Here is a 12,614-nt window from a genome sequence, read left to right as displayed (position 1 = left end):
GTGAACAACTATGACCACAGTAGCCAACAAATGTTTCACATTGCTTTCTTTCCTGACTTGCCTCTGTCAGGCAGATCAGTTTGGCAGTTCTTTAAGTCCAACCAAGGGTCAAGGTGAAGAGATGTATTACAATAAACACTGCTGACTGTCTCCCTGATTTCAAAACAGACCACAAATAGTATTTTAAAAGACTTAAAAAAACATACAGCATTGCAATATAAAAATATTTCTTTGTTAAAATGGAGCTGTTTCATACATGTAGAATATTTGTGCATGTAGGCTAAGCACTAAAAATTACAGCCATACAAAAAATTTTTCCTACAAAACCCAAAGCTGGTAAGTACTTCAAACAAAGAACTCAATCTGAATTGTCTATTATGACAAAAAATCTCAGCTTCCTCAACATGAGCTGAAAACACCCATCCCCTAACAGGAGGATCACATTCAGCATGAGCAAAGGTGTGAGGAAGCTACTGAGTGCTGTGCAATCTCAGTTAACACAAAAAAAGCCCACACATAGATTGGTGAGAAAAAGCAGTGAGAAAACTCCATGGATTTCCTGCTCATACATCTGCTACTAGTGCTGAGGATCTGTAAGAACATTCTCATCCTCACATGAGAACTGATATAAAAAACAAAAAATCCTCTTACTACAGTGATCTAGTTCTGATAGTTAAATCTTAAAATTTATTCACTAATTTGATGCCTGTTGATGGCAGTAGCCCCATTCTACCCCTGCCTGAAACAGACTTCCAGAAACAATCTGTTGATAAGGAGCTGGGGTATACCCATTTACAATACTTTTTGCTACACAGAGAACTATTTTGTGGTCTGTGTGTAACCTGAGACTTAAAAATGCTTCAAACCAACACTCCCTATCAAATCACCAAATGAACAAACACCTTAATTCTCAATGACAGCTGCTTTGTTTCTGAACTTTCTGTACACCAAAAAAAAACCCTGAAGTGGAAGGTGTGCTTTAGGAAAGGATTGAAAGGGACACAAAAGGATGTTTTAATGAAAAAGACCTTTAACTTTGACCACAGGGCTCAAACAGACTTTCTGTAGTATGCGGCCATCTCATCAGCATCTAGCTGCCTTCCTGGAAAAAAATTCCTTCACTGTTAGGATCATGGATTAGAGTGACAAATAAATGCTTTGTCCACCTCAACTAGCAAAGTTCTGCTGTCTTATAACTACCATGAGTTATAAAGGAACACCCTTGGATGATTTCAAGATTATTTATGAGAAAATGGAGTATATGCCACTTGAATAGCTAAGCTGAGTTTCTCCAGGCATTAAAAGCCTTTCCTTGCTCCTGAAGAGGTTTGTTTAGACCAACTGTCTCACTCTGCACCTCCCTTGCTGAGCAGCCATCTCAGCACTTTGTCAGCTGGCACTTGGATCCAACAGACAGATGGACAGACAGAGCACCCTCCCCAGCGCCAGGCACACGTGTTTGTGCAAGGAACACAATGCTGAGCTGCCTCAAACTCAATCCAGGACTGGTATGGGCTGCTGATCAGCAGAGCTACTGCCAGCTCTGAATTAATCAGGGCTTCCAGAGTCCCATTGAAGTGCATCCTTCATCTGTCCCAGGATTCTGCTGGAGTCATGAATTGAAGGGATTGCTCTCAGCATCTGTAATTGGATGTACGACATTTTGCAGGCATAGCTACACAGCCTTAACTGGCATGTTACTCTTCATCCAAATTACTAGTTTTTAGCCTCTAAGAAGCGATATTTTATAGCAGCAGGAGAGCAGCTTAGAAAAAAGAAAGTGAACTGGCCATTTGAAATTAACAGGCAATTGTTTCTCCTGCAGAGAATGACATTCTACTTGCAGGAAGAATTAATTTAAATTAGAATCCAGCTGATGGCAAAACCATTTTAAACTAAGGCCAAAAGTGACATTTTTAAGATATATGTAAGCTCCCACTTCAGGATTGAATGGTTCACTCCAGAGAAGGGACTGTAATCTGTCTTACAACTGAATGCCACTCCCCAGTCATTAAATGTCCTCTCTTCTATCTTGCCAGCCAGACCCAAATCATTAGCCAGAACTGTTAACTTTGTTTAACCAAAAAGAAAGAGAAATAGGTGTACACACAGTTTGGCTTACAAAACAGCAACTTGCTTAGGCAAATAAGCCCTCAATGAAAAAATATATTTACTAAGCATGTACATGGGGAAATTTGAAATACAATGGACATTTTTTAATGCTGTGCTGTATTGGCTTTGTGTGGCCATGTTATGGTAATAGGGGGGATACAGTTTGGCTTCTCTGATGGAGATTTGGGGTTATTCCTCATTATCCTCCTCTGATTTGATTGGTAATAAGTTAATTTGGCCAAATTGTGTCTGTTTTTCCTGTGATGGTAAGTGGTGAGTGATCTCTCCCCACAAGCCTTTTGTTTTATTTTCTCTTTCCAGTCCAGCTGAGGAGCTGCTTCCTGAGCATCCTGGAGTCCAGGCAGGTCAACCCTCCAGATTTGAAATAAGAACCACTTTTTTTGCTTTGTTTTAGTGAAAGGGCCCACAGGGTGAAGACAATCATTATGTTTTAAAGGATCAAATGAGATGCACAGAGGGTGTCAATAATCAGTAGGGCCTGGTGACTCTGGAAAGAGCAGGAGAACTCCCAGTGAGTGTCTGATCTCAGAGACCAATGCAGATCACTAATTACAGAAGCAAGGAACAGCAGAGGCCCACTGCATCTACCAGCTATTCCTCTGACAAATACATGTGCTGCTTCAATGAAGTTTCAAGCCTAGCTTCAACCAGAGTTTTTAGTGATGTATTTATTTTAAATGCCGGTCATGTTAGGGATTTCAGCACTTTTCTTGTCGACCTAGAAAAGACAGCAGAGCATTTTATTACTTGGAGACCTCCATGAATATTTGAGATCCAGCTCAAAACATTTATTAGATTTCTTTGAACAGAGAATATCACACAGAATAACTATATATATATTTTTTCAATATTTTCATGCTTAGCATATTTAGCAATAGCCAAAACATTATTTTGGTCAAAAATAAAAACCACTGCATTATATGAGCTGCTATGAAGAAATTAACTCCCCTGCAGCCAGACACAGTGCAAAGTGAAAACATCTGACTATGAACTAGATGTCCATAGAGTGCTAAGTTTTGCAAGAAATTAAAAAGATGAGAAAGTGATTTAAACTTTAAAACTATAGAAATATCTCAGAAGTATTAAAAAAACAGATTAGTAATTTCAAGTTGGAAAATACATAGATAAAAGAGAAAAAAAAACCAACCTGTATGTCAAAATGTCAAAGACCAAGTGAGAAGAACCTGCAGTTAGTTAAAGCTGCTTGTGAATTTTAACCATCTATTTTGAACTGCCTCTGACATGCAGAAGCAGGCATTATATTTCTGGAAGATTCAAAGTCCTTTAATAAAAACTTTCATCCAGCTCTAAGAAAATTGGCAAGAGTGGATTCAAGAAAAAAAAAATTACTGATAAAATGATGGGCTCTAAATTGACTCTTAGAGTACAAGAAAGATCTGCCTGTATTTCTAAATACTTACCTGAAAACATCTGTTTAATAGGAAGCAAAAAAATCAACCGTAATAAAAAGGAAACTTTAAGAAAAGAGCAGAACAGCAAAAAAATACCTCATGCCATGGTATGAAGCATGAGGGCTCTGCAGAGGGATCTGGACAGGCTGGATCAGTGGACTGAGGCCAATTGTGTGAGGCTCCATAAGGCAAAGTGCCAGGTCCTGCCCCTGGGTCACAACTGCTCCATGCTGTGCTCCAGGCTGGGGGCAGAGGGGCTGGAAAACTGCCTGGCAGAAAAGGACCTGGAGCTGTGGGTCAACAGTGGCTGAACATGAGCCAGCATGTGCCCAGGTGGGCAAGAAGGCAAATGGCACCTTGGCACCTTGACATATTATTAGAATGAATGTGGCCAGCAGGACCAGGGCAGGGACTGTCCCCCTGCACTCAGTACTGCTGAGGTCACACCTCAAATCCCATGCTCATTTTGGGCCCTTTACTACAAAAGGACATTGAGGGGCTGGAGTGGGTCCAGAGAAGGGCAATGGAGCTGGGGAAGGGGCTGGAGCACAAGTCTGGTGAGGAGCAGCTGAGGGAGCTGGGGGTGCTCAGCCTGGAGCAGAGGATCCAGGGGTCCCTTATCACTCTCAGCAACTGCCTGGCAGGAGGCTGTAGCCAGGTGGGGGTTGGCCTCTTCTCCCAGGTAACAAGAGACAGGATGAGAGGAAATGGCTTCAAGTTGTGCCAGAGGAGGTTTAGACTGTATATTGAGAAAACTTCTTCATTGAAAAGGAGATCAAACATCAGAACTGGCTGTGCAAGGAAGCAGTGGACTCAGCATCCCTGGAAGCTTTCACAAGGTCTGTGAAAGTGACACTTGGGGACATGGTTTAGTGGTGAACATGGTCATGCTGTGTTAATAGTTGGACTCCATAACCTTGGATGTCTTTTTCAAACTTGGCGATTCTGTGATTATGCAAAAGGTTATGAGGAATACTACAGAGACTGTTATAGAGAACCCCAGGCAGAGAACACACTGTTCTTGCCCATTCTGCAGTGTTTTGAGCTACTGACTGTATTCACACACTTTCTTAGAGGAAAATAATAATGCACATGCTACTTTCATCTCCACATTCAGAAACTGAAAAGTTGTCTCAAACCAATTCATATAGTAAAGCCAGAAGTGAAAAGTTTTCCTGTGATGGGACAGTAATCAGTAGACAGCTGAGGACTGAATTTCACAGATATATTCCAAGGAAGAATTATGTTTTCAGGATAAAACCAGCCCCCAACACTTTAGCAGTTTGCAGTGAAGATATAAAGCTTCCAAAAACTGGCACCCCTTGTTTTGGTGACCCCAAGTCATTTGTTGCTTGACTGTTTGACTTTGTTTGATTGTTTTGCTTTTACCAGGGAATAAACAAAAAAATGTTTCATTTGCCCAAAACTGAGGCTATTTATGAAGAAGGAAAAGGATGAGCAATTTTGTTTGGAAAATTTGCAGTGTATTTTGTAGAGAAACCAATGAAGATTTAGGAGCTCTAATGAGCTAACAGGTCAAGAACAGGTAATTTGAGTTCATACTTTGACCTGAGAGTTTATTTTAAAAGGACACTAGAAAAGATGACATTTCTAAAATAATGCAAATACAAACAGCAGAGGGCTTTGACACTTAGGATGTCAGAGGTGGGACAGCTGGAGTAACTGTCATTTTGTGTAGTTGAAAAATTGTACCAATGATGACTGTAAAACAGAACCAGGTACTTTATCAAAGCAAGAGTATCTCTGCTCTATCAATGTATTTTAAACTTATTTTAATAAAGCTTTGCCACAGAAGTTAAACTCTACATATATATGAAAGTAAAGTAGTCATACTAATTGAGTATAATCACAACAAACTGGAAAGAGTAACAGGAAACTGGAAAAAAAAAATCAGTAGCAAATTTTGTCTACAAGCAGAATCCACAGTATCATACTGAGCAACTGTAACAAAAGCAAAACCTGAATTTTACCATTAACACAAAACTCTCATAAAGTTAAGGTAATTTGGACTAAGTAATTGCTTTGTATGTATGTGACATTGACCTGAGGAAAAAGTTAAATAGGCAGGCAGAGGAGATGATTACTGTACATCCCTTCAACTACTCTATTCTGAATGAATATTCACTGATGTCTCTTTAAACAGATTGGGGTTCAATGCCCCAAGCCACTGAGTGTTTAAGAAACCATTTGGATAATGCCCTTAGCAGCAGCTTTAACTGCTGGTCAGCCCTGAATTGGTCAGGCAGTTGGATGAGATGGTCATTGTAGGTTCCTCACAACTGAAAATAACTCCATTCTGCTCTGTTCTAAACTAAAAGTTTGAGAGGCTGAATATACCCAAATCAATCTTCAAGCTAAATTTAAACACTGGACTCTCTTGTGCCAAAGACAATCATTCACACAAAACTTTGTTTGAGTTTGACATTATTTTTCATACAGTAAAAGAAGCCATTCAGAAAAGCAAACTCTGTCAAAAGAAGAGAACAGAACTCAGGTTTCTGAAGACACTGGATAGAAACCCCTGTACTGGATCATCCTTCCTGACCTATGTGTGATACTCACCTGCAGGGCCTATACCACTTCTCACTGAAAAAATACAATCCACTTTGTGAGAAACAGAACAGTTGCTATGAAAAACAAGCATTTCAGGTAGTTGTAAGACAATCATTACTGTTATAAACATTTTGACCACTTTGAAAGAAGTTTAAATACCTCATCTAAGTTCAGTTTTGCCTTTTTGTGTTACAAGGAACAGACAACTCCACTCCATTTAAAGCCAGCCCTGGGGATTCCAAGCCAAGTCTCATAGTAGGAACACACAGTCTCACAACCTGCTTCACATATTTTTCTGGATGTTTCCTTACCTCCATCTCCTTCTTCTTCTCCTTCATTCAGAACAATAATGCAGATGTGTTTAGTCAGCTGACGTGTGTTGGAGAATTTGCGATTGCATTTCCTGCACTCCAGGCTGCCTGGTGAGACCTCTGATGGTTCTGAGCCTTCCTCTGTCCCAGCTGGAGTCTCTTTGCTTGGAACAGGGTTATTTTCTGCCACATCTTCATCCACACAAAACTTCTTAGTGGACCCTTTTGGTCTGCCCCTTTTCCTCTTTGCTACAAGAAACTCTAGAAAAGAAAATAAAAGTTTAAAGTGAACTATAATTAAATTCCATGGCTAATTAGCTAACACCCATCTGATCTTTGAAAAACAGGTGCCTTGAATGAAATTTGAGGAGAGTTATCCCAAAAGCTTAAAAAAAGGTGAGCATCACACAAACTTATTTCAAGCAGTGGTATTTGCTGGCATTTCTGGTAGCTGCAAAGAAATAACATTTATGTTACTGACATCAGCAGATGTCAAAGTGCCACAGTTTTAGTTAATTACACTGCAAGCACTGTATCAGCACATGTATACTACCAAATTGCTGTACTGTGTTTCAACACTACAAAAGCCTTTTAATTTAAGTCATTTCCAAACAAATTATCCAGATATTGAGAAGTAATCAGAGAAAAACAATGTATGCTTAAGAACCAAAATCTCATTGTCCTTTTGATATAGTGAAAAATTACTCCCTAATATTTTCTGTGGTTCTTGGTTGTCAGCACTTTCTAGCCAAAAGCTGGCATAAAAAATTGTTGGTAACAAATTAATTCCAGAAGTAATGCAAAAAATGTTTCCTGAATTAAAATAAGAAGTCATCCACAACCCCTAATAAATACAATATAATTTTACAATTCCACATTTCTGTAGAGGAAATATTGATGAAATCTATGACAGGCAATGTACAGAAATGCATGAAAATTCTATTTCCTGCTTAAGATTTCTGTCATCACTGCTGTGCTGATAAATTGAGATTGACAATGTAGAAGTCTGAAAAACCACAAAAAGAGAGAATATTTAAAAAAACCTAAACTACAAAAATTTTCCAAGCACAGGTGCTGAAAGACCTTATTGAACTGGTTGATTTAGAGGATATGGAAAAAGAAATTACTTAGGGAATCTTAAAGGAAGATGATGCAGGAGAACAGAGGAAGGTAGCATCATGTTATTTGTAACCTAGTCAGCATTTCCCTAAAACATACCAGGCAAACAAAACCCCACACTCAGAGACCACAGCTTTGAATTAACCATATAATTACTATTGGATGAAAAAGAAAGCATTTTGTCTTCTTACAGAAGCGACTGAACACCTTAATATAACACCTTAAATAAACAAAATAAAACTGCCAAAAAACCTTACTATGAATAGAAAAAAAACAACTGTTTCCCATAACTTTTTGCAACTTTCCACCAGTGTCCTGAACTTTCATGCTACTCTAGGAAAAGTAATTTTGCCAATTTCAGCCAAAAAGAAAGGGGTGATTTCAGTGCTCTCAAGCCTCTCTCTGCTACCATTCATGCTATTTTGATATCCATCCATTACAGCAATCAGTATTTAAGTAGAAGAAATTAACAAACAATTATAACAAACCCAACAACAATGATCTTTACATCAACCCATCAAAAGGGCACAGTTTGGTGTCCAACATGAGGAATTCACATGCGGATGCTGGTCAGACTTCCACAAAATAGTTAAATCCAAGGCTTGGAGGAATGAATGCAACCACCATATTCTCTGTGTATGATATTCTTTTCATTCCTTTACAATGCAATCATCAGATTACCCAACAAAAAGAAATTAAGAAAAACCAGGTCAAAGAGATGCTTCTTCCTGACTGTTTTAGTGCAAATTTAATGAAAGACAGAACAGCATTAAGACAGAAGTTGAAAGAAAATCTTGCATGCAAGTGGAAATATGAAAACTGCTCCTTTAGATGGCTGGTGAGAGAACCACTGCTATGGCTTACAAAATTGCAGTTCTTGTCACTGGGACTATTAATGGTGTGGCAAATAAACAAGGAATGTGCAAATTTTAGAAATGTTTGTAAATGTGTCCAGCAGTAGGAGAATTCACAGAAGTTCTCAGCCATGTAAAAGGTTTGGTGGCAAGAGGCAGGAAGCAACAAACACAGGAACAGGAGGGCTCATGTGAGCACCAAAACATCACCAGAACTTCTGAGGTTTATCACAGTCATTTATTTTCCTTGCTCCTTGGTTTCCTTTTTCCAAAACAGAACTTATCTCAAGCTACTTTGAATTAACAATGCCAGAATTAATTTTTTAATGAGGCACACAACCACAAATTCCAGCTGTCTCTCTACCAGCTTGCACCCAGTTAGCTCTTCACGCTGCAGTATACAAATTCCAGCTCAAACCACATAAGATCAACAGCACACAGTAATTTAATAGCAGAATATTGTCATTCATCTGCCAGTACATAACCAAGTTAATCAAATATTGCTTGTCAGAAAAAATAATCTATTTAACTGCTAAAAATAAAACAGTATATTAAGTAAATAATAAAACCCCCCTAACACTTATTTCAAGGAGGTTTAGTCATAAATAGAAGTTTTAAATTGGTCATTAAAAAGATTTTGAATTAAGATCCTGTTCCCTCAAGAACAACTTAGTTGTTTCTGGGGATTTTGCACTCATTACTGACTGACTCAAACCAATCTTTATGCTGCCTGCTATTGGATGAGCAATGGCAATATCCAGGAAAGACATTCTGTGCTATGCTGTATAATTATGTACTCAAAGGCATAAAAAAGACACTTCAAAAAGCAAGTAATGAAATAAACTGTGTGTCTATTTTTATAGTGTTCCTTCACAGGAATTGTTCACATAAGCTTGTCCAAATCAATCTATTTAATACAAAAAGTTTTTCAGAAGTCACAAAATGCTTGTGCAAACGTCACTTAAACCTTATGACCATATTTTAACATTTGATACATTATGCAACATGAATCCTTCCTCAAATGTCAGTATAAAAAGCTTACATTTCATCAGTCACAACAGCACACGGCCATACTCAGACTCTTCTGCACACCGTGTCACACAAATGCACCCATATAAATCTCACCCCCAGCCTTATTTTAAAACAGTTCTGTGTTTGTATCACAGCACCTGCAACACCTCCTGTCCCCCAGGTGTGAATGCAGGCTCTGGCTGCATCCTGTGGTCAGGCAAGGGTGAGGCTAATGCACACACTGTGGTTCTAAGTGACCCTAATGACCTGCACTCCTTGGAGGAAATGATGATACTCAGATTGTACCTTTCTTTGAGGTTTCATAGCAGACAGAGACATGCATCCCATAATCTAGATGCAGCCCAAATCAAACAACAATCCATCAGGTAATAACAGTATGAATGGATGAAATAGGGCCCTGAGTTTTGACAAGCACTGTGAAGAAAATGGAGATCATTGTAAAGAATTATAAAAAGCCCTAGGCTAAACTGGAGTATGAATGACTACAATTACCTGTCATTTCCTAAAACAAAGATGGCACATTCCAGTGCTGGACAAAATGTGACCTGTGTATAGATGTATAACAGCAACATCTCCCTGGTACCCTCGGTCCTACTTCATAAAAAAATTTTAACATCATTGTGCCAAAATATTTAGAACGAATCAACTCTAAATAGATCATGGCTTAATGATGGGAAAGTGGTGTGACTAAACAAAATTCAGCAGAGAACACTGTAAATAAAATAACACTACTATAATAAACACATATGACATGCCTAGCACTTTACTTGTCCCCAGTGCTTATAAAATCATTAATTCATTACTCAGGCAGAACAAAGAGCTCCATTAGCAACTCAGCATTCACTCTTCTGTACCAATTGTGGGGTAGCTACAGTATTTACCAATAATTGGAAGAGAAATGACACTTTCAAAGGACAAAAAGATGTTCATCTATTAGTCACCAAGCACTAAAGGTTGTAATTTCTAAGACTGTCATTCACCAATTACTTCTCCTTTCAGTGACAATACTGAATTACTACAAAGACTGGTTCACTGACAAATAATTGTATACTACAAACTTTCTAAGTTTTATTTGCTGCAGATTCCATAGCATGAAGGAATAATTGATGCTTTGAAAGAAGAATTCTTTCCAAATCCTATGTTTAACTGTAGAATCCAGTATTTTTTTAAAACAGAACAAAGAAAATAAATCAATGGGACTTCAGAACCATCTTCTCCAATCAATGTGTCTGATGGGACAGGAAAAATTCTAAAGAATGCCTAGAATATGAGTTGAAAACTGTGGAAAAGTAATTTACCTTGACGTTCTTACTGACAGCAGATGTCAAAGAGCTGGGCTATCTAACCTGAAAAAGGTGGCATCACATGAGCCCATCAGATACATAAAATTATTCACCAAGAATAATGAGAAAGGTAAAGTATGAAGAATTTTATATTTTACATAAGATTTGAGAGTTGTTTTCTTAAAAGCTAATTATGTCTAATTTCTGTTGCAGCAGATCATATTGGTAATTACAAACTATCCTCATAAATGTACAATGCCTGCTGAACACATACAATACAGAAAGTAACAGACACTCCTACGAAAAATGCAAAGAGAATTTTACCGAAGAGCCATTTACTAAAATGAATATGTTACAAGGTACCAGTCTCACTGTGCTCAAAAACATATGTGGTGGAGGGATAACAGGAAACAAAGACTGGAGAAAGGAAAATGCATTTTGCATGCCCAAGGAATTAATTCTGTGCTATGAAAATAAAATTAGAATGACATTTTGAAAACTGATTTGAAATTTATTCATCACCTTCTGATAGACTGGTAATTTTGGGCATTATGTGAAACAATACTCTGGTGAGATTTTTCCTCACCAGCCCCCTGAGCAGACAGCAGCTCTAGTGAAATACGAAATGACCATTATTAGAAATATCTTCTTACATTGATGAAGTTAATATAACTACTGAATTACTGCTGGTAAATAAGCAAAGAAACATCACATATATATGTTAACAACAAAAAAAAAATTCTTGAATGTACAATATTAGAGGGCAGTTGATTCATAAGCACATAGGTTTTAAAATTCAGAAATTTTAATGATTGAAAAATCCTAGTAATTGTGTTAAATAAGAGGTTTGCCAGCAATATAAATCCATTACTAAATAGGGGCACAAAAGAAGATAAAAAGTCCGAATTATTTTGAACCCATTGCTAATATTCCAAAGGATGGAAATTATGATCAGTTAAAAATGGAAAGGAATGAATACAACTTCTTCCATTGCACAGTAAAGCTTTTATGTGTAACTAATTCAACCTCTGATTGCTTTATTTACCAACATCGCTATCAAAACACAATTATAAATTATTAATTGTGCCACTTCCTTTTTGGAATTCAATTATTAACATTACCTGAATCACAACAAACATGTTAAACAACTCAAAAAGGACACCTAAGTCTCAAGATACACCTTCATCCATGGTGTCCTGACTGCTGTTCACTGCTGCTAGACCATCTTCCCACTGCTCCCACTACAGAGCTTCAATTAAAGCTGTAGGAAGCAAACTTTGCTATAGTTCACATTGAAAATTAATGAACTAAGGCCATAGTTCCATAAGACAAGTTGAGCTTATTCATATCTGTCATGTGACCTATTCTGTGCTGAATGAAATTTGGGGTGGCAGTTGTACAGTGCTTATTATAAAAACCAACTATGGAAACCACTCTATGCACAATGCAGAGTCATCAAACCAGAGATTTAAAAAAAAATATGTAACACTGAAAATTAAATTTCTCTCAATTTCTGACTGTACCTTCTCCATCTTTGCTTGTGTTTGTGGGTGCTGTTAGAGGCTGGAGAGGAATAATGATGTCATCCACACCAGTCCCTTCTTCTGTGTGTTTCTCGGAGACATGACACAACAGCTCTGACTTATTTGGTGAAAATAAGTTACAAAGCTTACACATGAAGATGGAATTGATCCCTGAAAAAAACAAGTTTAGAAACAAGGAATTAGTGTTTCCAAATGTAAGTTATTTAAGTTACCATAAATTACTGGGATTTTTGGCTCAGTCAACATAGTAACTACAATTTACTTAAGACACATAACAGTCAGCAATGAGGTGAAATTATGAATGTTTTCTCACTAAATAAACACGTCCATAATACATCCCCAAATGAATTCA

The 12,614-nt window shown here is 37.7% G+C and overlaps 1 protein-coding gene across 1 annotated transcript in view; it reads right to left on the bottom strand.

Moving 5' to 3' along the window:
- ZFAT (zinc finger and AT-hook domain containing) overlaps positions 1-12,407 on the bottom strand; it is a 66,516-nt gene extending 54,109 nt beyond the window's left edge. The window contains exons 1-2 of the mRNA XM_084212199.1: positions 12,242-12,407; positions 6,431-6,691 (exon numbers count right to left, since the gene is read on the bottom strand). Coding sequence (XP_084068325.1) covers positions 6,431-6,691; positions 12,242-12,395 — 415 coding nt within the window. The 5' untranslated portion in view covers positions 12,396-12,407. The remainder of the gene's footprint in view (positions 1-6,430; positions 6,692-12,241) is intronic.
- Between the last annotated feature and the right edge of the window lie 207 nt (positions 12,408-12,614).

Source organism: Fringilla coelebs, assembly GCF_963513975.1.
Source record: "Fringilla coelebs genome assembly, chromosome: 1".
NCBI lineage: Eukaryota > Metazoa > Chordata > Aves > Passeriformes > Fringillidae > Fringilla > Fringilla coelebs.
Note: the sequence above shows the minus strand (reverse complement) of the source record. Positions and strands in the feature narration are given on the sequence as shown.